Genomic DNA, 26,635 nt, shown 5'->3' on the forward strand with positions numbered 1-26,635 from the left:
CTGCAGAACCACTCCTTTATTGGGGGTGTCTTGCTAATTGCCTATAATTTCCACCTGTTGTCTATCCCATTTGCACAACAGCATGTGAAATTGATTGTCACTCAGTGTTGCTTCCTAAGTGGACAGTTTGATTTCACAGAAGTGTGATTGATGTTACATTGTGTTGTTTAAGTCTTCCCTTTATTTTTTTGAGCAGTGTATGTGTACCCATACAAGACTGGTGTAAAAGGTCAGTCTTTGTAAATGAACCTATTTGTTTCTGGACAGCAGATCTTCCTGTGTAAACAACGATCTGCAGCCCAGGAACTAATTCTTTATGTGGACAAGCAATCTTTTGTCCCCATACAGCAGTGGTTATTGCTGCATTTAAATGCAGCTCTCATCTCTGCTGACAAGGAGGCAATTATCAGGAATTGAGATGAGGAATCGATTCATACAAGTAGATTTGGCTCTTTAACAAGAGTTCTTCACCTGCCAGGGGCTGTCCCCGCTGCTGAAGTGTCCCCCTTGGCACTTGATTCACAGGGCCGGACATCTTATCTTGTGCCTGTGCCGCTACTCCAAGTACAGAGTCTCTGTTTTCACTTCCAGAGAAGCAACTGCTCAAGCGCCACTACCTGGGAGTAGCAGTAGTAGATTCTATGCTCTTGTGCCATATTACTCATAGCAGCAGCGCAGGTGAGATTGACAGGACTGGCAATCAGGCAGGGGGAGGAGGGGTTGGATTCCTCAGCAGCGGGGCCAGCATCTTGCAGATGAAGAATTTTTGTTGACTAGACAATTCACTCATCTCTAATCGTGAACATTTTGTTTGTTCCCAATAATTGCCTTGATATACTGGTCCATGTAAAAGGGCCTTTAGTTAACATTATTGTTGGCAGCAAATCCCGTTTGCATGAGCCGATGTGCTACCAACAATCATTTTTACGTCTGCATAAAAAATTTGATCAACAAGAAACAGGTGTTTTCTTAATATATGATCAAACACCATGTATACCTGGGGCAATTATCAGGAAGGAATAAGCCTATGAACTACAGTATGGTTCAGGTGGTCATCGCCTTCTGTAAAAGACATCTTGCTGGCATTTTTCTGGGAGATAACTGGATCCATAAGTTTGCTATGCCTACTATTATTCATCAGCTTTCACTGTATGTAGGTCTTATTTTTTTTCACTTCTTGTATGGGATTCTCTGTGAAAAGTAATCCATCTTGCCTCTACTCCTGCATTTTGCCCCTGTTTAATTAGCCCCCTTAGCATGTGGTACCTAATGAAAGAATGATCCTTGCCTGCTCTGTTCAGCGATTGTCTGTTCCATATCTTGTTTACTTCCACCCGGGGTATGATCGGGGTCACCTGCACCGCTCCAGCCACCTGACTGGTCTCAGCGGTGACTTGTACCCAAACGGCACATGGCTGGAGACTGGTGGAATGCCAAATAGAGCCAGGGTGGTGGAACACAGTAGTGGGGAATGGGATTCTTTTATAAGGCGCAAAAGGGCCAAAATCCTGGAATACCCCTTTAATATAATCTCATCAAGTCTGTTCTTTATTCATTGTGGTTGGCAAATGAATTAAAATCTGATCTGATTGGTAAACTTGTCCAGCCTTGTGTAGATTCACATTTTTTCATCCCTTCTAACACTAGGTTTGCATACATGGTGCCTGAATAAGCCCAAATGCAAATGAATCACATTTAGCATATAAAACAAGATGTCTTTCAAAGCCTCCCTGCTTGTAAATTCACAACATCAATAGAACGAGACAGACACAAGACGCCGGTCAACACGGTTTTATTGACAGCTTCACATCTGAAAAGTGACCACGGATGTGCAGGGCATCTGCTGACTACATTACAGACATCTAAACGTTAAGGCACACACATTTCATAAAACATTCTTCAGTGTCGGAAAAAAGTGACGGATATCATTTCATACCTCATTTCTTACATAGCAGCTGTTCTGAATACATTTCACATGTAGTTCTAAAAATGAACCATCTAATATTAGGCATCCAGCGCACTGAGAACTCATTTACTGTTCATGTCTTCAGAAACTGATAGGATATTACCATAGGCGGGCAGTGGTTATTAGCATTGCTTTACCATCACCTTATGTCAGTATCATAGTCAACCTTTAAAGGGAACCTGTCACCAGGATTTTGTGTATAGAGCTGAGGACATGGGTTGCTAGATGGCCGCTAGCACATCCGCAATACCCAGTCCCCATAGCTCTGTGTGCTTTTATTGTGTATAAAAAACAATTTGATACATATGCAAATTAACCTGAGATGAGTCCTGTCCTTGACTCATCTCACGGACAGGACTCATCTCAGGTTAATTTGCATATGTATCACATAGTTTTATTTTACACAATAAAAGCACAGAGAGCTTTGGGGACTGGGTATTGCGGATGTGCTAGTGGCCATCTAGCAACCCATGTCCTCTATACACAAAATCCGGGTGACAGATTCCCTTTAACATTTCTTTTAAAATACAATATGCTTTGTGGGAATTGCTTGCAAATGTTATTTAGAGGGAATGTGTCAGCAGAAAATTATTGTTTAAAATCACGTTTTTATGTTAAAGGGGTTATCCGGAAAGTAATATTGATGACCTATCCTCAGAATATCAATATCAGATCGGTGGAGGTCCCGGGTGATCAGCTGTTAGAAGAGGTCGTAAGCATTGCGACCTCTTCCTAGGCCGCGTGACGTCACGTTCATCGGTCACATGGCCTAATTGCAGGTCAGCCCCATTGAAGTGAATAGACATCTGTCTATCCAGTTCAGCCTCTTATCCAGCAAGCAAACCTAGAAAACTATCCCATAGAAGTCAATGGGGTCAGCTCCTGTCCATTGTGTCTATGGACCATGTAGCTGCTCCCGAAAGACAAAGCCTAATGGCCAGTGTGAAAATTGCAGGATTATATACATTTATATATATATATATATATAGATATATATATATAGATAGATAGATAGAGAGAGAGAGAGACATTAGTTTTTTTTTAAAGTTTAACCAAAAAAAACTTAATTTAAATAATAGGTCATTTTCTGATGACACATTCCCTTTAAAGGGAACCTGTCACCGGGATTTTGGGTATAGAGCTGAGGACATGGGTTGCAAGATGGCCACTAGCACATCCGCAATACCCAGTCCCCATAGCTCTGTGTGCTTTTATTGTGTAAAAAAACTGATTTGATACATATGCAAATTAACCTGAGATGAGTCAGAGCTTGAAAATATGACTCTTCTCTGGTCACACAAGTAAGATATGACTCTTTTATGTTAATTTGCATATGTATCAAATCAGTTTTTTTACACAATAAAAGCACACAGAGCTATGGGGACTGGGTATTGCGGATGTGCTAGTGGCCATCTAGCAACCCATGTCCTCAGCTCTAGACCCAAAATCCCGGTGACAGGTTCCCTTTAAAGACGAGCTGTCACTTCTCCTAACATTTCTGGCATAGTAAATAATTGTATTCCCCATGAAATGACACATTTTCAGCTTCTTTTCCCACACAACTGACAGCTGGGTGTTACCAGTTTGCACACTCCTTTCCAAACTCCATTACAGTACTTGATTGGACAAGAGGACACAACCCTTTTTACAAAGGAAATTGTAACACCCAGCTGTCAAATTAGTCATAAATTTATAGCAGGAAAAAAAAAGATTACCGACATCAAAAGAGGTATCTATAGAGATCTACAGCACTTGGTATTAAAGGGTCCCTTTACACGGGACTATTATCAGGCAGACTATCAGGAATGACCATTAATTTGGAATGAACGCTAGTTCCTGGTAATCAGCCCCTGTAAAGCAAAATGCTGGTTCATTGGGTGAAATAATCCTTTATGAGGACACCTCAGTCATCATTTCTGGGCAGAAGATTGTGCTGTGTAAACAGGGATCTACTGCCCAGAAACAATGAATCTGAATGAGGACGAGTGATTTCAGTAGCGAACCCTCATCCCCATACAGTGTAGGAGATCGCTGCATGTAAATGCAGCTCTTCACCTCCACTGATGAGCAGGCAATTATCGGGAAAGAACATTTCCATCCCAATCACTGCCTGCTCAAGTAAATGCAGCTCTTCACCTCCACTGATGAGCAGGCAATTATCGGGAAAGAACATTTCCATCCCAATCACTGCCTGCTCATGTAAATGCAGCTCTTCACCTCCACTGACGAGCAGGCAATTATCGGGAAAGAACAGTTCCTTCCCAATCACTGCCTGCTCATGTTAATGCAGCTCTTCACCTCCACTGATGAGCAGGCAATTATCGGGAAAGAACATTTCCATCCCAATCACTGCCTGCTCATGTAAATGCATAAATCACCTCCACTGAACGAGCAGGCAATTATGAAAGAACGATTCCTTCCCAATCACTACCTGCTCAGTCGGTGCGGTGTAAATGCACCATTAGCTCCCAATCCAAATGCTATTTTTAAAAAGGTTCTCTGGGATTTAAAAAATAATAACCTACCCTCAGGATAGGTCATCAAAATGAGATTGGCGAGGGTCTGACTTGAGAAGGCTGCAGAGCTCCAGTGAGTAGTAGGACACAGCCTCCTCACAGCTTAATAAGAACAGCGCTGTACACTGGATAGCAGCTGTGCTTGGTACAGCAGCTCCGCTCCATTCAGTTGAAAGGGGCTGAGCTGCGCCTAGGCCACGTGACCAATGAACATGACATCACATGGCCTAGGAAGAGGCCTAAACTGATGGAGCACGCGGCTGTTGTTTTGGTCCGCATCCAAGCCTTCACTTCAATGGGGCCGCAAAAGATGCAGACATCACTCCGTGTGCTGTCCGCATCCATTGCTCCGTGCCGAGGTCCGCAAAAAAAATATATAACCTGTTCTATTCTTGTCCGCGCTTTGCGGACAAGAAGACAGTTATATTAAAGGCTGTCCGTGCCGTTCCGCAAAATTGCGCACCGCAAAACACACAACGGCCGTGTGCATGAGGCCTAATACAGAACCAGCAGTAAATAAATGAGATTTGACGAGCCTCATGTACACTTTGGACTTTCTGTGCGGAGAGTGACCTACCGTGTGGATTTAGAAATCCACAACATGTCAATTCTTTGTGTGGATTTCACTCTGCAACGCAAAGGGTGAGATCGGGGGGAAAACGCATCAAAATCCGCAAGTAACATGTGAATTTTGGCACGGAAACGTAGAGAAATCTGCACAAAAATCGGTGTGGAATTTCTGTTTTGAAACCCGAACCTGTGTGCAGGTAGGCTAAGGTGGAAAGCTGTAAGACATTTTGGTCCCCAATGCATAGCCTCAAAGAACATCAACCCACGTATAACCTTGAAACAGTACCAAGTATGACAAAATAGCAATACTAAAACAAATAGGTACATATTGTATAAGATTTTATCATACTACACATACTACCGTGTATGAGAACCCGCAAAGGAGAGAGGCCAGAGCAACAAAACAGATAAAATGATCAGTCCACACAACATATAAATGCTGAATGAGGTAGTCCGTGTATGTACATCAGGTAATGGCACAGACATCGGGGGAGATTTATCAAAAGTGGTGCAGGGGAACCAATCAGATTCCACCCGTTTCCAAGTTCCTCCAAAAACAGCCCCAAATCTTTTCACAGGTTCAGTGTGGTATTGCAATTCAGCCTCACTCCAAAGTAGCTGAGCTGCAGTACGATCCACAGGTGTGGCGGTTTTATGCGTTTTTTTTGTTTTTGAGGTTGTCATGGCAGTTTTTGAGATTAACACAAAAATGCATACAAGAGACAGGAGAAGCATCAGTCTTTCCTTTAGGCTACATGCACACGACCGTGTGGCCGTATTGCGGCCCACATACAGCGGGTCCCCAATACACGGGCACCGGCTGTGTGCATTCCGCGTCACGGAACCATTCACTTGAATGGGTCCGCAATCACGGAGATGCGGAACGGAGGCACAGATGGGAACCCCACGGAAGCACTACGGAGTGCATCCGTGGTGTTTCTGGCCGTGCCGCCGCACCGCAAAAAAAGTAGCGCATGCACTACTTTTTTGCTGTCCGGACCGTCGGATGCAGATCGCGGACCCCTTTCAAGTGAGTGGGTCCGCGATCTGCATGCGACTGCCCCACGGTCTGTGCCCGTGCATTGCGGACCACAGCACGGGCACGGAGCCCTTATGTTCGTGTAGCCTTATACTTTTCTTCCTTGTTGGATCCTTTTCTAACTTTGGCACAAGAAATCTGCATGTAGAGTTTAAAGGGGTTTTCCGGTTTTTATCACCATCCTTTAAAAATAATAATTTATGAAGGCTGTAATTTTGTAATGTTTTTCTTTTAGTTTTATTGCACTTATCTTCCTTTCTGGGCTGCGGTTACATGACCATGTCCATGCAGCTCTCTCATTTCCGGTGATGTTATGTCCATGGATGTGTCAAAGCAGCACCAGGAACAGTGATAGGGGAGTGTCTATGTAACTAGCTGGTGGGAGGAGCTATAAACCAGCTGGGTGTTAGGGGCGGGGCTGGAGCTGTGGCAGAGAAAGGAGAAATGCATCATGGGTTTGGTTGGATACAACAGGAAGTGCTACATACAGGATATAAATAACCCACAGTGATTTGTTTACATGGTGAAAATGGGCCAGGAAGGTCCAAATTGAAAAAAAAACAAGCATGGGAAAGATGTACACGAGGTAAGAAACTATATGAGCATATATGTTAAACACCATAGTCATTCCGGAAAATCCCTTTAAGGACCATGTAGTCAAGGGGTGGATTGGGAATTCAAAGTGGCCCTGGAAAATAATATGCAAATGTCCCCATGTTGTAGGCAGGGCCAAACTAGTAAAAGGCACGGTCAGACCAAGTAGGCGGGGTCAAAAAACCGTTAGGCATGGTCATAATGCTCGTTGGTGGGTCCAATACAAACAATGATCCTTTTCATTAGGCAGGTTCACATCACGTGAACAGAAAATAATTATTTTGCATCCATTTTAGCCATTCCCATCTGAGATCCTTTTTTTTTTTTTGACAGGACTTTTCCTACCATCTAAAATAACTGATCTCACATGAAAATGGCTACAACAGATGCAAAATAAAGGATTTTCTTTTTTTTTTTATTCTCTGTATTTCTGACAGATCAGAAGAATTGAAAACGAAACATGATGTGAACTTAGGAGATGTAAACACACCAGTAGGGAGTGGGATTTCACTTTCTTGTCATTGTCTCTTCTTGTCCTTCTCTCTTTTATTGGCTGAGCAGCTGTCCTTCATTTCTACTACCCTTACAGGGGTTCTGCAGTTTGTTTAAACTGATGATCTATCCTCTGGATAGATCATCAGCATCTGATTGGCAGGGGTCCGACACCCGGGACCCCCGCCGATCAGCTGCTTGAGAAGGCAGCGGCGCTCCAGCAGCGCCGTAGCCTTCTCACTGTTTACCGCAGGCCCAGTGACGTCACAACTAGTATCAACTGGCCTGGGCGCGGCTAAGCTCCATTCAAACTGAGCTTAGCCCCGTCCAGGCCAGTTGATACTAGTCGTGACGTCATTGGGCCAGCGGTAAACAGTGAGAAGGCTGCGGCGCTGCTATAGCGCCGCTGCCTTCTAAAACAGCTGATCAGGTTGGGGGGGGGGGGGGGTCAGATGCTGATGATCTATCAAGAGAAACACAAGAGCTTAGAAACCTGTTTTGCAAAGTTATGCTACTAATACTATCGGCCCTGCTGTGCGGTCATTATCGTACACCATGCATGGTAATGACAGCCCTGGTCGGCCCTGCTGTGCTATTTTTATGGTAATGACAGCGCAGCAGGGCATAGTAAAAAGGGCAGACGGCCCACCGAGACTATTTCCGGTGAAGTACATTGCCAATCCGCCCCTAATGTAGTCACAAAAAACTGATATGGTGAGCTGGCTTCAGTTTCCATTGATGTGCACACTGCATTTGAATCTAGTATAATCACATTATTTCAATCACGGCACAGAAGACACAATCAGATCTTTAACCAAGCACGTTCACAGAGAAAAAAAGACAAGATCATACGGGTATATGCACATACAGAAGGGGACTTACATTATAACTACAGATAAAACAATTTTACTTGTAAATTACTGGCTCGTCCAGTCTGCAATGAAACTATTAACTCGGGTTCTTCTGTCCTATTTTATCTATGTATGCCCAGAATTCTGTGCTGATTACTTATCAAATACTATATGTATATGTTTATAGCACATTCATACATATAGAAGCCTTGTCCAGGCCTAGAAAATCAATCTACAAACAGGGCCACACTTGTCCGTGGATTGTGCCTGGCACTGCAGCTCCGATGACCTGAATGGGGCTCAGATGCACTATGACGCACAACCTGTGGACAGGTGTGGCACTGTTTTTAGAATCAATCAGACATGTTTTTCTAACCCTGTCTAACTTCAGCCACCACTAGGGGGAGCTTAGGAGTTTTGCTGCATACTGTTATACTATGAACTCAAAAATAAAATGCCTATGTTCCCTAAGTGGCAACAAGGCAGCCAGAATGGCTTAATTTTACTTTATAGCTGCATACAATTTTGAGCTGTCTATCAGAAGAATTGAGTCCCGACCTCTAATTAGCACATCATGTTGGGCTTAAAAAACAAAGATGTTAAAAGATGGACAATCACTTTAAAATATGGAATCTTGTAAATGCCAATTTGAGTCTACCCTTCATATACCGATCAGGCAATAGGAAGCCAGTCCATGCTTCGTCACAAGTAATAGGAGTCTGTAAGTCATGTATCTTCACTTGGACAGTAGCTTCAACCTAGACTCTGAAAACCTTCTACCTGCAGCCATCAGTTGTCAATGATGGCTGTAGCATAACATTCAATGTGTCTATATAAATATATGACGGGAAGCAAAACCAAACTACCATTCAATTCATCTTTTCAGAACTATGTGATAGAAGTCACATCATTAAACCTGTAGAGTGTACGTCCAGTTGGAAATGGGTCTGATGAAGACGACCATGTTCCAAGCAGTACAAACAACGTACCAGCACAGCATGGTCCTCACAACAGAAGACATGCCAGTAACTGACTGGTAAATGCCTCAAGGACAATCTTATTACTAGATTGTACAATATTCATAGTACTGGCTTGACTTAGTTGACTACCCATGGGACGTGATGTGTGGACAATACTTTGGGGCCCGCTCCATCCAAGTCTGTTGGAGATACAGAAGTAGCCTATAGATCAGTGATCAATAGAATCTGGAAGGAAAACCCTGAAATGAAAATGTGACATACCGAGTCATTTCTCACATAAAGGAGTACAAATATAAAAGCAAATATTTCTCTCTTTAGACTACATTATGTTAATAAAAATATATTCAGCTGATTCAACCACAATCAACAGCCATCACATTGTGCAAGCACCAACTTCTTAGAAATTCAAGAATCACTTACTTCTGGAGCAATCACTTCAGGCAGCAAGAAGAATAAATGAAGTAGTATACAGAAGCGAAAGCTGCTTTGGCTAAAATGAGGTCATGACATTTAAAATCTTTTTTATAAATCATTATTTACATGTTTGTTTGTTTTTTAACACCTTTTCTTCCAAATTTTATCTGTTACATCAGTATAAAAACTGAAAACATGATTGTACATGTCAGTTATTAAAATACTACTACTCTCAGAAAAATAGTTAAAAAGGCAATAAAATAGCAGGCACATAAAATGAGTAGCATGAAGTTAAAAATGAAAAGCGCTGGATTAAACGATTAAAAATGTTCAGCGGTTGGCAACTCATAGTCCGGGTCTCGGTGCATCTCCCTTCCTGTCTCCATTTACTCTTGACTCGCGTCAGGAAGCTTTGTTTGCAGGAAGGAATGAACATGGGGCCAGATCTTGTTGGTCTCCGTTCCAGAAAACGTTTCCAAGACACCCTTGTTTCTAGACAGACCACAAAGAAAGAGTATTCAAGAACTGTTCATGTACAATGGAAAGACTGCACGTCCTGGGAGATGTATAAAGCTAGTGTATGTCCTTGTGCACCCAGAGGTGTCCAGATTTCAGACCAAAAAAAAAAAAAAACATCCAAAAAATACGGACAGCTTCCGTGTGCATTCTATATTTTCATCACTGCTATCAATGGAAAGGACTATTCCTCATCTACAAATGCAGACAACAGAAGACCTGCGCCGAGAATGTGGTTTGCGGACTGCACTATGGACACGGTCGTGAGCATGAAGCATAATACAGATAGGAAAGCCAAGCAATCCATCTGAAACTGCTTGCACAAGCTGCAAGTCTGTATCCACCAACGGGCATGGTTGACAAATAGTCGTAAATTTACGTATAATCCGCAAGCAGAGGTTTTTTTTCCCCACTGACCGTAGTGGCAGATAAAAAAGAAACAATGACCATGATTCTGGACTGGTTTTGCACTGCACTATCTATATAGCGATGATAATACATGTGTGCTGGCGCAATCCAGTTTCTTAGGAGGTTTCCTCTGGATAGAATATTAGGCAATGACGTCACAGTTGACCTGGTTGTAAACCATTCAATCTTTACAACATGGGCAAACTGATCATTAGGGTGCATTCACACGACCGTATAAATGGTTCCGCAATTTTGCGGAACGGGTGCGGACCCATTCATTTCAATGGGGCCGCAAAAGATATGCATAGCACACCGTGTGCTCTCCGCATCCGTTGTTCCGTTCCGCGGCCCTGCAAAAAGAATATGGAGCATGTCCTATGCTTGTGGACAAGAATGGGCATTCTCTATGTAGTGCCAGCCATTTTGCGGTCTGCAAAATGCGGAACGCACACGGCCGGTGTCCGTGTTTTGCGAAACCGCAATTTGCGGTCGTGTGAATGCACCCTAAATCTGTATGTTGGGAAATAAACCCAAGGAAATATCCTCTAAATGATATACAGTATGGTATACCCTATACAAAGTGCAAAAAACATGGGCCTTACATCCACCCAGAACACATTTATCTGAAGTAATACTTACTTGTAATATTCCAAGACAGGTTTTGTAAGAGCCTCATAAGCATTTAGTCTCTTGGTGACAGTTTCTGGCTTGTCATCGTCACGCTGAACTAGTGGTTCTCCAGTAAGATCGTCAATGCCCTATTGCCAATATTAATCCATAAAATATCAATCCTCTTGTGAATACAGTAAACAGGTGCATCTCAATAAACTATAATATCATTAAAAAAAAAAAAAATTCTATTAAAAAGGTGGAACTGATATATTATATAGATTAATTACACACAGAGTGATCTATATCAGAGCGTTTATTTATTTTTATGTTGATGATTATGGCTTACAGCAAATGAAAACTCAAAAGTTAGAATCTCAGAAAATTAGAATATTTTATAAGAAGACCAATTAAAAAATGATTTTTAATACAGAAGTGCTGGCTGGCCTACTGAAAAGTATGTACAATACAGGGAGTGCAGAATTATTAGGCAAGTTGTATTTTTGAGGATTAATTTTATTATTGAACAACAACCATGTTCTCAATGAACCCAAAAAACTCATTAATATCAAAGCTGAATATTTTTGGAAGTAGTTTTTAGTTTGTTTTTAGTTTTAGCTATTTTAGGGGGATATCTGTGTGTGCAGGTGACTATTACTGTGCATAATTATTAGGCAACTTAACAAAAAACAAATATATACCCATTTCAATTATTTATTTTTACCAGTGAAACCAATATAACATCTCAACATTCACAAATATACATTTCTGACATTCAAAAACAAAACAAAAACAAATCAGTGACCAATATAGCCACCTTTCTTTGCAAGGACACTCAAAAGCCTGCCATCCATGGATTCTGTCAGTGTTTTGATCTGTTCACCATCAACATTGCGTGCAGCAGCAACCACAGCCTCCCAGACACTGTTCAGAGAGGTGTACTGTTTTCCCTCCTTGTAAATCTCACATTTGATGATGGACCACAGGTTCTCAATGGGGTTCAGATCAGGTGAACAAGGAGGCCATGTCATTAGATTTTCTTCTTTTATACCCTTTCTTGCCAGCCACGCTGTGGAGTACTTGGACGCGTGTGATGGAGCATTGTCCTGCATGAAAAACATGTTTTTCTTGAAGGATGCAGACTTCTTCCTGTACCACTGCTTGAAGAAGGTGTCTTCCAGAAACTGGCAGTAGGACTGGGAGTTGAGCTTGACTCCATCCTCAACCCGAAAAGGCCCCACAAGCTCATCTTTGATGATACCAGCCCAAACCAGTACTCCACCTCCACCTTGCTGGCGTCTGAGTCGGACTGGAGCTCTCTGCCCTTTACCAATCCAGCCATGGGCCCATCCATCTGGCCCATCAAGACTCACTCTCATTTCATCAGTCCATAAAACCTTAGAAAAATCAGTCTTGAGATATTTCTTGGCCCAGTCTTGACGTTTCAGCTTGTGTGTCTTGTTCAGTGGTGGTCGTCTTTCAGCCTTTCTTACCTTGGCCATGTCTCTGAGTATTGCACACCTTGTGCTTTTGGGCACTCCAGTGATGTTGCAGCTCTGAAATATGGCCAAACTGGTGGCAAGTGGCATCTTGGCAGCTGCACGCTTGACTTTTCTCAGTTCATGGGCAGTTATTTTGCGCCTTGGTTTTTCCACACGCTTCTTGCGACCCTGTTGACTATTTTGAATGAAACGCTTGATTGTTCGATGATCACGCTTCAGAAGCTTTGCAATTTTAAGAGTGCTGCATCCCTCTGCAAGATATCTCACTATTTTTGATTATTCTGAGCCTGTCAAGTCCTTCTTTTGACCCATTTTGCCAAAGGAAAGGAAGTTGCCTAATAATTATGCACACCTAATATAGGGTGTTGATGTCATTAGACCATACCCCTTCTCATTACAGAGATGCACATCACCTAATATGCTTAATTGGTAGTAGGCTTTCGAGCCTATACAGCTTGGAGTAAGACAACATGCATAAAGAGGATGATGTGGTCAAAATACTCATTTGCCTAATAATTCTGCACGCAGTGTATATGCACCCAATACTTGGGCTCCTTTTGCATGAATTACTGCATCAATGCAGCGTGGTATGGAGACCATCAGCCTGTGCACTGCTGAGCAGTTATAGAAGCCCAGGTTGCTTTGATAGTGGCCTTCAGCTCATCTGCATTCTTGGGTCTGGTGCCTCCCATCTTCCTCTTGACAATACCCAACAGATTGTCTATGGGGTTTAGGTCAGGCGAGTTAGCTGGCCAATCAAGCACAGTGATACCATAGTTATTACACCAGGTATTGGTACTTTTGGCAGTGTGAGCAGGCGCAAAGTCCTGCTGGATAATGAAATCAGCATCTCCATAAAGCTTGTGAGCAAAGGGAAGCATGAAGTGCTCTACAATTTTATGGTAGATGGCTTCGCTGACTTTGGACTCAATATAACACAGTGCGCCAACACCAGCAGATGACAGGGCTCCCCAAACCATCACTGACTGTGGAAACTTCACACTAGACCTCAAGCAACTTGGATTGGGTGCCTCTCCACTCTTCCTCCAAACGCTGGGACCTTGATTTCCAAATGAAATGCAAAATTTACTTTCATCTAAAAACAGGACTTTGGACCAATGAGCAACAGTCCGGTCCTTTTTCTCCTTAACCTAGGAAAGATGCTACTGACATCTCTGGGTCATGAGTGGCTAGACAGAAGGAACGCAACAGTTGTAGTGCATGTCCTGGATACGTCTGTGTGTGTTGGCTTTTGAAGCACTGACTCCAGCCGCAGTTCACTCTTCCCCAAATTCTTAAATTGCCTTTTCTTGACAAGCCATTTAACTTTCCATTAATATGTTTGGATACAACACTTTGTGAACAGCCAGCTTCTTTAGCAATGACATTTTGTGGCGAGTGTCAATGACTGTCTTCTGGACAACTATCAAGTCAGCCGTCTTCTCCATGATTGTATAGCCTACTACTGAACCAGACTGAAGGACCATTTAAAGGCTTAGGAAACCTTTGCAGGTGTTCTGTGTTGATTAGCTGATTAGAGTAGGGCGCCATGAGTCTACAATATTGAACTTTTCACAATATTTTAGTTTTCTGAGAAACTAACTTTCAGGTTTTCATTAGCTGTAAACCACAATCATCAACATTAAAAGAAATAAATGCTTAAAATATATCACTCTGTGTGGAATGAATCTATATATATACTTTTCTTCCTGGAAATATGAGTAAGACCTAAATGGTTGCCCAACTGCTGGGACCCTTACTAATCACTGGAAAGGGGGACCCCAGTCCCTTGTTATCTCCAGCCACCCAATCTCATCACTCATCATGGAGGTGTATAATTGGAGCAGCAGTCAAGCATGTGTGCTGGTATTCCAGTTAAAGAGACACTACCATCAAGATTTATATCACATACCGGTAATAACAGTCTGTCTATGAATATCCTATGTATTTTTTTACAAAAAAAAACAAAAAGGTGCATGGTTTTCTAAAAGTCACTCCATGTATTCTGCTTCCTAGCCTGGCCCTTAACTTCCTTCTTTGCTTGGACTGTTAGCACAGCAAACACACTCTCTGGACTTATTTACTCGGACAATCACTGTGACCTGACAGGCCCCCTGTAGTGCTTCAATTAGGGGATCACACATTAAGCTACTTTCACACTGGGGTTTTGGCTTTCCGTTTGTGAGATCCGTTCAGGGCTCTCAGAAGCGGTCCAAAACGGATCAGTTTTGCCCTAATGCATTATGAATGGAAAAGGACCCGCTCAGAATTCATCAGTTTGCCTCCGTTCCGGCTCCATTCCGCTTTGGAGGCGGACACCAAAACTCTGCTTGCAGCGTTTTGGTGTCCGTCTGACGAAACTGAGCCAAATGGATCCGTCCTGGCACACAATGTAAGTCAATGGGGATGGATCCGTTTTCTCTGACACAATCTGGCACGATAGAAAACTGATCTGTCCTCTATTGACTTTCAATGGTGTTCAAGACGGATCCGTCTTGGCTATGTTAAAGATAATACAAACAGATCCATTCTGAACGGATGCATGCGGTTGTATTATTTGAACAGAAGCGTCTGTGCAGACCCATGACGGATCCGCACCCAACACGAGTGTGAAAGTAGCCTAACACTGGTAAGTGCAATGCTCTTCTGTGGAATCTTTATCTAGAACTATCAAGAGAACAATACAGTTATCATTCAGTTATCTCAATTCTACTGATCTACTATTTTACTAGCATTTAGTATCTCCCCCTCATTGCAGTAGTATACTGACAATGGATTACCTACCTATATAGGAGTTCTATCTCTCTGTGCTGACTGCTGTAGTAGGAAAATATTTTGGGAGAATTATCAAATTGGTGTAAAGTAGAACAGGCTTAGTTGCCCATAATAAACAATCAGATTCCACCTTTTAATTTTCCAAAGGAGCTGTCAAAAATGAAGGGTGGAATCTGATTGGTTGGACAACTAAGCCAGTTCTACTTTACACTAGTTTGATAAATCTACCCCTTTGCGTTAATTTTTTTAAAATCAGACCATTTTTATTGTCATTTTACAATTAGGTCAATGGTACATAACATACAAAACAACGAACCCCTCAAACCCCCTCGCTTTCCCTCCCTCCTCCGTGCAGTGTCCACCCTTCCCTCAGCAGTATACGTTCTACAATCCTTCCAGAATCTACCTACTCCCCTCTCACTCATTGCATCTAATGGGCAGCTATTGCCTTCCCTCCGATCCGAGCAGAGCTAGCTATCCCCATACTATCTACCAGCCACGCTCTCAGCAGATCCTGTGAGGCCAAGTCAGAACGTATCCCCCTTTGTGTTTAATTTTCCACGTGTTTAATACTGATGACCTATCGTCAAGATAGGTCATCAATATCTGATTGGTGGGGGTCTGACTCCCAGAACCCCCGCCGATCAGCGCCCCTGTGCCAATTCTTCAGGGTGTCAGCATGAAATACACTGCTCCAAAAAAATAAAGGGAACACTTAAACAACACAATGTAACTCCAAGTCAATCACACTTCTGTAAAATCAAACTGTCCACTTAGGAAGCAACACTGAGTGACAATCAATTTCACATGCTGTTGTGCAAATGGGATAGACAACAGGTGGAAATTATAGGCAATTAGCAAGACACCCCTAATAAAGGAGTGGTTCTGCAGGTGGTGACCACAGACCCCTTCTCAGTTCCTATGCTTCCTGGCTGATGTTTTGGTCACTTTTGAATGCTGGCGGTGCTTTCACTCTAGTGGTAGCATGAGACGGAGTCTACAACCCACACAAGTGGCTCAGGTAGTGCAGCTTATCCAGGATGGCACATCAATGCGAGCTGTGGCAAGAAGGTTTGCTGTGTCTGTCAGCGTAGTGTCCAGAGCATGGAGGCGCTACTAGGAGACAGGCCAGTACATCAGGAGACGTGGAGGAGGCCGTAGGAGGGCAACAACCCAGCAGCAGGACCGCTACCTCCGCCTTTGAGCCAGGAGGAGCACTGCCAGAGCCCTGCAAAATGACCTCCAGCAGGCCACAAATGTGCATGTGTCTGCTCAAACGGTCAGAAACAGACTCCATGAGGGTGATATGAGGGCCTGACGTCCACAGGTGGGGGTTGTGCTTACAGCCCAACACTGTGCAGGACGTTTGGCATTTGCCAGAGAACACCAAGATTGGCAAATTCGCCACTGGCGCCCTGTGCTCTTCACAGATGAAAGCAGGTTCACACTGAGCACATGTGACAGACGTGACAGTCTGGAGACGTGGTGGAGAACGTTCTGCTGCCTGCAGCATCCTCCAGCATGACCGGTTTGGCATTGGGTCAGTAATGGTGTGGGGTGGCATTTCTTTGGAGGGCCACACAGCCCTCCATGTGCTCGCCAGAGGTAGCCTGACTGCCATTAGGTACCGAGATGAGATCCTCAGACCCCTTGTGAGACCATATGCTAGTGCGGTTGGCCTTGGGTTCCTCCTAATGCAAGACAATGCTAGACCTCATGTGGCTGGAGTGTGTCAGCAGTTCCTGCAAGACGAAGGCATTGATGCTATGGACTGGCCCGCCTGTTCCCCAGACCTGAATCCAATTGAGCACATCTGGGACATCATCTCTCGCTCTATCCACCAACGTCACGTTGCACCACAGACTGTCCAGGAGTTGGCAGATGCTTTAGTCCAGTTCTGGGAGGAGATCCCTCAGGAGACCGTCCGCCACCTCATCAGGAGCATGCACAGGCGTTGTAGGGAGGTCATACAGGCACGTGGAGGCCACACACACTACTGAGCCTCATTTTGACTTGTTTTAAGGACATTACATCAAAGTTGGATCAGCCTGTAGTGTGTTTTTCCACTTTAATTTTGAGTGTGACTCCAAATCCAGACCTCCATGGGTTGAAAAATTTGATTTCCATTTTTTAATTTTTGTGTGATTTTGTTGTCAGCACATTCAACTATGTAAAGAAGAATATTTAATTAATTCAGATCTAGGATGTGTTATTTTTGTGTTCCCTTTATTTTTTTGAGCAGTGTACATAGATTATATACTTGATCAAGACAGTCCATTGCCAGATGTATAGGCAAAATATTGAGTGTGACATCATCAGTTTTGTTTAAAGAGTCACTACGTTTTCAAAAAACTTCTGATTTACCATAGAGACATATCTAAACTTTTGATCAGTAGGTGTCTGATTGCAGAAACCCCCACTGATCACTAGAACGAGGAGAGAGAAGTGCTTGCATATCACATTCTCCTTGCTGCAGAAGAGGGGCCCATAGACTTCTATTAAACGCTTTAAATAAAACATATAGAAAGCATCTAGTTATAGTACACATATAGCATACCATACAGCTACAGCTACAGCTATAAGAGAAAACAAAGTCCTTACTGAAACTTTTGGTGGATTGAATTCTGTGTTATATACTCTTCCACTAGCAGGGTGGATCCACCGAGCAGTGAGACGATCCTTAATAGTCTGAAACGGAACATTCAAGTCAATGACAGTGTTTATTTGATAGGCCTTATCTAGGGCTTGTGCTTGAGGAACAGTTCTTGGGAAGCCTAAATAAAATGGGGGGAAAAAAACAAAACATAACATCACTGCCATAAAAAATAAGAAAAAAAAGTGTAATATATATATATATATATATATATATATATATATAACAGTTGAGAATTAAGAAAAACACTAGCTACCTTGTCTGCAGCAATTTCACATTGATTTTATTTCTACTGAATAAATTGCTCCAGCAGTACTCACTGCAGTGATTTGGAAGTGATCTTGGAAGCTACTCTATGAATGGAAAGCAATTTTGTAGAAATTTTTGTAGTGTGACCAAAAAAAGTCTAGGTACCCGCCACAGCCTAAGGCCTCATGCACACGGCCGTTGCCCGGCCTTGGCTCGTATTGCGGTCCGCAATATGCGGGCACCAGCCATGTGCTCACTTGAATATGTTCACAATCTGGATGTGCGGTGCGGAATGGAATGCTTCCGTGGTGTTTCTGTCCGTGCCTCCTTACCACAAAAATAGAACTTGTTCTATATTTTTTTGTTTGCGGTGCGGACGGATCATGGACCCATTCAAGTTGAATGGGTCTGGATCCGTCACGGCAGTCGCATGGATAGTGCCCGTGCATAGGGGCCCTGCAAATTGCGGTCCCCAATGTACAGAACGGCCGAGCAACAGCCGTGTGAATGAGGCCTAAGTACAGGGTTGGCCATTTATATGGATACACCTTAATAAAATGGGAATGGTTGGTGATATTAACTTCCTGTTTGTGGCAAATTAGTATATGTGAGGGGGGAAACTTTTCAAGATGGGTGGTGACCATGGCGGCCATTTTGAAGTCGGCCATTTTGAATCCAACTTTTGTTTTTTCAATAGGAAGAGGGTCATGTGACACATCAAACTTATTGGGAATTTCACAAGAAAAACAATGGTGTGCTTGGTTTTAACGTAACTTTATTCTTTCATGAGTTATTTACAAGTTTCTCTTTGTTTACAGCCATTGACATGTCGTGAGGAGCGGATAGAAATTGTGTTAATGTCTGGTGAACGCAGTAACCGGGTCATTGCAGCAGATTTCAATGCAAGACAACCTACGAGACCACCCATCTCCCATGCTACAGTTAGCAAACTGCTTGCTAAGTTTCGTAAAACTGGTTCAGTGTTGGATTTGCCAAAATGTGGACGCATGAAATCTGTCTCTAATGAAGAAAAATCAGTGGCTGTCCTAGCTTTATTCAGCAAGAGCCCACAGCGTAGCACTCGCCGCATGTCACTGGAGAGTGGCATTAGTCGAACATCCCTTCGGCGGATATTAGCTACTCACAAATGGCACCCTTACAAACTCCAGCTACTGCAGCATCTCAACGAGGATGACCCAGATCGGCGCACTGAATTTGCAGAATCGGCAAAACAAAAATTGGAACAGGACCCTCAGTTTACGCAGAAGTTTTTGTTCAGTGATGAGGCAAACTTTTATGTGAATGGTGAAGTTAACAAACAAAACCACCGCTATTGGTCTGACACTAACCCACATTGGATAGATCCCTCCAAGACTGTTGGAACAAAAAAATTGATGGTATGGTGTGGTATATGGGGTACAAAGATAGTGGGGCCATTCTTCATCAATGGAAACCTCAAGGCCACTGGATATACGAAATTGTTACATGATGATGTGTTTCCCTCTTTATGCACTGAAGCTGGCACGTTCCCTGAGTTTTTCCAGTAAGATGGTGCACCACCACATTATGGGTGTCAGGTCCGAGCATTCCTAGATGAACAGTTTCCTGGAAAGTGGATTGGTCGTCGTGGGCCAGTTGAATGGCCCCCAAGGTCTCCCGATCTGACCCCCTTAGACTTTTATCTTTGGGGTCATCTGAAGGCAATTGTCTATGCTGTGAAGATACGAGATGTGCAGCACCTGAAACTATGGATACTGGAAGCCTGTGCTAGCATTTCTCCTGCGGTGTTGCTATCAGTGTGTGAAGAGTGGGAGAAGAGGGTTGCATTGACAATCCAACACAATGGGCAGCACATTGAACACATTTTATAAGTGGTCAGAAACTTATAAATAACTCATGAAAGAATAAAGTTACGTTAAAACCATTGTTTTTCTTGTGAAATTCCCAATAAGTTTGATGTGTCACATGACCTCTTCCTATTAAAAAAACAAAAGTTGGATTTAAAATGGCCGACTTCAAAATGGCTGCCATGGTCACCACCCATCTTGAAAAGTTTCCCCCCTCACATATACTAATGTGCCACAAACAGGAAGTTAATATCACCAACCATTCCCATTTTATTAAGGTGTATCCATATAAATGGCCCACCCTGTAGTATTCATCCAACACTCACCATGTACATCCATACAAAAAGGGGCAATAAGCAAAGAAAAAGACCTGCCAGATCCCTCCCATTTGATTGTAATCAAAAGTTCACCCTATCGTTGCTCTAACCTGAGGTTTTGGCAAGCTGAACTCTAATGTGTATGTTTCTTTTAGTTAAAATGATGTTGCCCTTTTCCTTCAAAAGACCAGAAAGATCCAGCAGAGTAAAGCTTACCATCTAGCAGCCAGTTATGTTCACCAAAGTTGTTCAGCTCTTGTACGATTAGCCGGGTGATCACACCATCTGGAACTAGCTGACCTTGTTCGATGTAAGATTTCGCCAGTATACCAACTTCTGCCGACAAAATGAAGAAGAAAACGTAATCATTTATATACCACATTTCATGCAGGATTTTGGAGCAAATTTAACCACCTCAGCCCCCAGTGCTTAAACACCCTGAAAGACCAGGCCACTTTTTACACTTCTGACCTACACTACTTTCACCGTTTATTGCTCGGTCATGCAACTTACCACCCAAATGAATTTTACCTCCTTTTCTTCTCACTAATAGAGCTTTCATTTGGTGGTATTTCATTGCTGCTGACATTTTTACTTTTTTTGTTATTAATCGAAATTTAACGATTTTTTTGCAAAAAAATTACATTTTTCACTTTCAGTTGTAAAATTTTGCAAAAAAAACGACATCCATATAGAAATTTTGCTCTAAATTTATAGTTCTACATGTCTTTGATAAAAAAAAAATGTTTGGGTAAAAAAAAAAATGGTTTGGGTAAAAGTTATAGCGTTTACAAACTATGGTACAAAAATGTGAATTTCCGCTTTTTGAAGCAGCTCTGACTTTCTGAGCACCTGTCATGTTTCCTGAGGTTCTACAATGCCCAGACAGTACAAACACCCCACAAATGACCCCATTTCTGAAAGTACACACCCTAAGGTATTCGCTGATGGGCATAGTGAGTTCATAGAACTTTTTAGTTTTTGTCACAAGTTAGCGGAAAATGATGATTTTTTTTTTTTTTTTTTTTTTCTTACAAAGTCTCATATTCCACTAACTTGTGACAAAAAATAAAAAGTTCTATGAACTCACTATGCCCATCAGCGAATACCTTGGGGTCTCTTCTTTCCAAAATGGGGTCACTTGTGGGGTAGTTATACTGCCCTGGCATTCTAGGGGCCCAAATGTGTGGTAAAGAGTTTGAAATCAAATTCAGTAAAAAATGACCTGTGAAATCCGAAAGGTGCTCTTTGGAATATGGGCCCCTTTGCCCACCTAGGCTGCAAAAAAGTGTCACACATCTGGTATCCCCGTACTCAGGAGAAGTTGAGGAATGTGTTTTGGGGTGTCTTTTTACATATACCCATGCTGGGTGAGATAAATATCTTGGTCAAATGACAACTTTGTATAAAAAAATGGGAAAAGTTGTCTTTTGCCAAGATATTTCTCTCACCCAGCATGGGTATATATAAAATGACACCCCAAAACACATTTCACACCTTCTCCTGAGTACGGAGATACCAGATGTGTGACACTTTTTTGCAGCCTAGGTGGGCAAAGGGGCCCATATTCCAAAGAGCACCTTTCGGATTTCACTCATCATTTTTTACAGAATTTGATTTCTAACTCCTTACCACACATTTGGGCCCCTAGAATGCCAGGGCAGTATAACTACCCCACAAGTGACCCCATTTTGGAAAGAAGAGACCCCAAGGTATTCGCTGATGGGCATAGTGAGTTCATGAAAAAAAAAAATTTTTGTCACAAGTTAGTGGAATATGAGACTTTGTATGAAAAAAAAAAAAAAAAAAAAAAATCATCATTTTCCACTAACTTGTGACAAAAAATAAAAAATTCTAGGAACTTGCCATGCCCCTCACGGAATACCTTGGGGTGTCTTCTTTCCAAAATGGGGTCACTTGTGGGGCAGTTATACTGCCCTGGCATTTTCCAGGGGCCCTAATGTCTGGTAAGTAGGTAAATGACCTGTGAAATCTGAAAGGTGCTCTTTGGAATGTGGGCCCCTTTGCCCACCTAGGCTGCAAAAAAGTGTCACACATCTGGTATCTCCGTACTCAGGAGAAGGTAAGGAATGTGTTTTGGGGTGTCATTTTACATATACCCATGCTGGGTGAGAGAAATATCTTGGCAAAAGACAACTTTTCCCATTTTTTTTATACAAAGTTGGCATTTGACCAAGATATTTATCTCACCCAGCATGGGTATATGTAAAATGACACCCCAAAACATATTCCCCAACTTCTGCTGAATACGGAGATACCACATGTGTGACACTTTTTTGCAGCCTAGGTGGGCAAAGGGGCCCAAATTCCTTTTAGGAGGGCATTTTTAGACATTTGGATACCAGACTTCTTCTCACGCTTTGGGGCCCCTAAAATGCCAGGGCAGTATAAATACCCCACATGTGACCCCATTTTGGAAAGAAGACACCCCAAGGTATTCAATGAGGGGCATGGCGAGTTCATTGAAAAAAAAAAAATTTGGCACAAGTTAGCGGAAATTAATTTTTTGGATTTTGTTCTCACAAAGTCTCCCTTTCCGCTAACTTGGGACAAAAATTTCAATCTTTCATGGACTCAATATGCCCCTCAGCGAATACCTTGGGGTGTCTTCTTTCCAAAATGGTGTTATTTGTGGGGTGTTTGTACTGCCCTGGCATTTGAGGGTCTCCGCAATCATTACATGTATGCCCAGCATTAGGAGTTTCTGCTATTCTCCTTATATTGAGCATACGGGTAATGAGATTTTTTTTTTCCGTTCAGCCTCTGGGCTGAAAGAAAAAAATGAACGGCACAGATTTCTTCATTCGCATCGATCAATGTGGATGAAAAAATCTCTGCCAAAAAAAGAAAAAGGAGGGGAAAGGCGTCTGCCAGGACATAGGAGCTCCGCCCAACATCCATACCCACTTAGCTCGTATGCCCTGGCAAACCAGATTTCTCCATTCACATCAATCGATGTGGATGAATAAATCATTGCCGGGATTTTTTTTTTTATATATACAAAGTGTTTGCCAAAGTATATGAACACCGCCACCTCCTCAGCTCATATGCCTCGGCAAACATATCTTTTACTGCTGAGGAGAAATCTCGTCTTGCAGCGCCGCATACACCGACTTGCGTGTAATCTGACAGCAGCACAATGCTTCTGTCCGAATGCACATCAGTGCTGCAGCTGGTCGATCGGTTGGTCCACCTGGAAGGTAAAAAAAACAAAACAAAAAAGAAAAAACCAGGCCGCAAAGCAATAACTTTATTAACTTTAGAACAGAACATATTAACTTTTTTAAACTTTTTTACTTACCGGTAATTTTTTTTTTGTTTAGTTTTTTTTACCTTTATAGAACAAACCTCTCCTTCCCCATGGGACAATGTGCAAAGCGCAAATCGCCCAAAGATGTGGCGAAGTACGTTATGCACTTTATCCCAGGTGAAAGGAGAGGTTTGCAGCAGCTGAGAGTAAAAGGGCCCTAATAGCCCTGTGTGCCTGTCCTGTGAGATGCAATCCCTATGCTAGGTGTACCTGTGTGTGGTACTTCCGGAAACACTCTCCATAGCATAGGGCAGGGTGGTCAGCACAGTCAGGACAGAAATAGCGGGTGTCACGCCTTATTCCACTCCTGCTACAGACACGACATCTTTTTCGGGGTGACGGTTGGGTTGAGGTACCAGGAACGACACTGGGGAAATGTCGCTCGTGTAGACGGCTAACTACACTGGGGGATGGGGCCACGGAACCTCCTGGGTAAAGGAGGTTCTCGATGATCTCTTCCTGGAATTTGAGGAAAGATCGTGTTCTCCCAGCCTTACTGTAGAGAACAAAACTATTGTACAGCGCCAATTGAATTAAATATACAGACACCTTCTTATACCAGCGTCTGGTTCTGCGGGAAACTAAATACGGAGACAACATCTGGTCATTGAAGTCCACCCCTCCCATGAGCGCATTATAGTCGTGGACACAGAGGGGCTTTTCAATGACACGGGTTGCTCGCTCAATTTGGATTGTCGTGTCTGCGTGAATGGAGGAGAGCATGTAAACGTCACGCTTGTCTCTCCATTTCACCGCGAGCAGTTCTTCGTTACACAAGGCAGCCCTCTCCCCCCTTGCAAGACGGGTGGTTACAAGCCGTTGGGGGAAGCCCACGCGACTAGTTCGCGCGGTGCCACAGGCGCAAATCCGTTCTAGAAACAAATGCCTAAAGAGGGCCACACTTGTGTAAAAATTGTCCACATAAAGATGGTACCCCTTGCCGAATAAGGGTGACACCAAGTCCCAGACTGTCTTCCCACTGCTCCCCAGGTAGTCAGGGCAACCGACCGGCTCCAGGGTCTGATCTTTTCCCTCATAGACACGAAATTTGTGGGTATAGCCTGTGGCCCTTTCACAGAGCTTATACAATTTGACCCCATACCGGGCACGCTTGCTTGGGATGTACTGTTTGAAGCCAAGGCGCCCGGTAAAATGTATTAGGGACTCGTCTACGCAGATGTTTTGCTCGGGGGTATACAAATCTGCAAATTTCTGGTTGAAATGGTCTATGAGGGGCCGAATTTTGTGGAGCCGGTCAAAAGCTGGGTGGCCTCTGGGACGGGAGGTGGTGTTGTCGCTAAAATGCAGGAAACGGAGGATGGCCTCAAATCGTGCCCTGGACATAGCAGCAGAGAACATGGGCATGTGATGAATCGGGTGCGTTGACCAATATGACCGCAATTCATGCTTTTTTGTCAGGCCCATGTTGAGGAGAAGGCCCAAAAAAATTTTAATTTCGGAAACTTGGACTGGTTTCCACCGGAAAGGCTGGGCATAAAAGCTTCCCGGGTTGGCGGATATAAATTGTGTGGCATACTGGTTGGTCTCTGCCACGACTAAGTCCAAGAGCTCCGCAGTCAAGAACAGCTCAAAAAATCCCAGGGCCGAACCGATTTGAGCCGTCTCAACCCGAACTCCAGACTGGGCGGTGAAAGGGGGAACTACAGGTGCGGCTGAAGTTGGTGACTGCCAATCAGGGTTTGCCAGCACCTCAGGGATTCTAGGGGCTCTACGGGCCTGTCTTTGCGGTGGCTGCGACGGGGTAACTAGTGCACGTGCCACCGTACCAGCTTCAACTGCCCTTCTGGTGCTCGCCACGTCACCATGTTGTACGGCAGTGCTGGTACTAGGTCCAGGGAGGGCTGCGCTGCTGGTGTATGCCTCACCACGTGATCCGGCAGCGACAGCCCCACTCTGCTGCTCTTGAAGCGGATCCTGCATAACCTGTGGTCTAGCGACATGGGGCCGGGTACGCCTGGTGCTGCCAGGGACCTCCACCTCCTCGTCCGAACTTTGGGTCAGAGAGCCACTGCTTTCCACAGGTTCATATTCTGACCCGCTAGATTCATCAGATGAGGGTTCCCACTCCTCATCCGACTGGGTCAGAATCCTGTAGGCCTCTTCAGAAGAATACCCCCTGTTTGACATTTTGGACTACTAAATTTAGGGGTATTCCCTGAGACTACCCAAGAAAAAAAGCAAACCTGTCTTACAAAGGGGAGGCTAGCGAAGTACCGGAGGCCGCTGCGGTTGATAAAAAATATCAAAACTGATTTTTTTATCGCCGCAGTGCGTGTAAAATGAATGTGCAGTGATCAAAAAATATATTTTTTTTGTCACTGCGGTGGGGCGGGCGTGGGTGAACGCACGTGTGGGCGACCGATCAGGCCTGATCGGGCAAACACTGCGTTTTGGGTGGAGGGCGAACTAAAGTGACACTAATACTATTATAGATCTGACCGTGATCAGTTTTGATCACTTACAGATACTATAAAAGTACAAATGCTGATTAGCGATACGCTATTCAGCGAATAAAAGTGACTGCGGTGCGGTGGGGTGGGCGCTAACTGACGCTAACTACCTAACCAAGGGGCCTAAACTATCCCTAAAACCTAACAGCCAATACTAGTGAAAAAAAAAAAGTGACAGTTTACACTGATCACTTTTTTTCCTTTCACTGGTGATTGACAGGGGCGATCAAAGGGGTGATCAAAGGGTTAATTGGGGTGCAGGGGGGTGATCTGGGGCTAAGGTGTAGTGTTGGTGCTACTCACAGTTCAGTCTGCTCCTGTGCTGGATCCAACCGACGAAAAGGACCAGCACAGGAGCAGAGAAGCCATATAACAGATCATATTTACTAATATGATCTGTTATATGGCTTGTGATTGGATTTTTTAAAAATCGCCAGCCTGCCAGCCAATGATCGTTGCTGGCAGGCTGGTGACGAACTTGTTCTTTAACTTTTGCCGGCCCGCGATGCGCATGCGCGGGCCGGCTTGGAGCGAA

The 26,635-nt window shown here is 43.5% G+C and overlaps 1 protein-coding gene across 1 annotated transcript in view; it reads right to left on the reverse strand.

The window, feature by feature from the left end:
* Positions 1-7,686: 7,686 nt before the first annotated feature.
* Positions 7,687-26,635, reverse strand: part of AK3 (adenylate kinase 3) — a 34,477-nt gene continuing 15,528 nt past the window's right edge. Inside the window, exons 2-6 of the mRNA XM_040417132.1 lie at positions 20,515-20,634; positions 17,834-18,006; positions 10,986-11,104; positions 9,103-9,914; positions 7,687-9,072 (exon numbers count right to left, since the gene is read on the reverse strand). Coding sequence (XP_040273066.1) covers positions 9,809-9,914; positions 10,986-11,104; positions 17,834-18,006; positions 20,515-20,634 — 518 coding nt within the window. The 3' untranslated portion in view covers positions 7,687-9,072; positions 9,103-9,808. The remainder of the gene's footprint in view (positions 9,073-9,102; positions 9,915-10,985; positions 11,105-17,833; positions 18,007-20,514; positions 20,635-26,635) is intronic.

This window comes from Bufo bufo, chromosome 2 (genome assembly GCF_905171765.1).
Source record: "Bufo bufo chromosome 2, aBufBuf1.1, whole genome shotgun sequence".
NCBI classification, from domain to species: domain Eukaryota; kingdom Metazoa; phylum Chordata; class Amphibia; order Anura; family Bufonidae; genus Bufo; species Bufo bufo.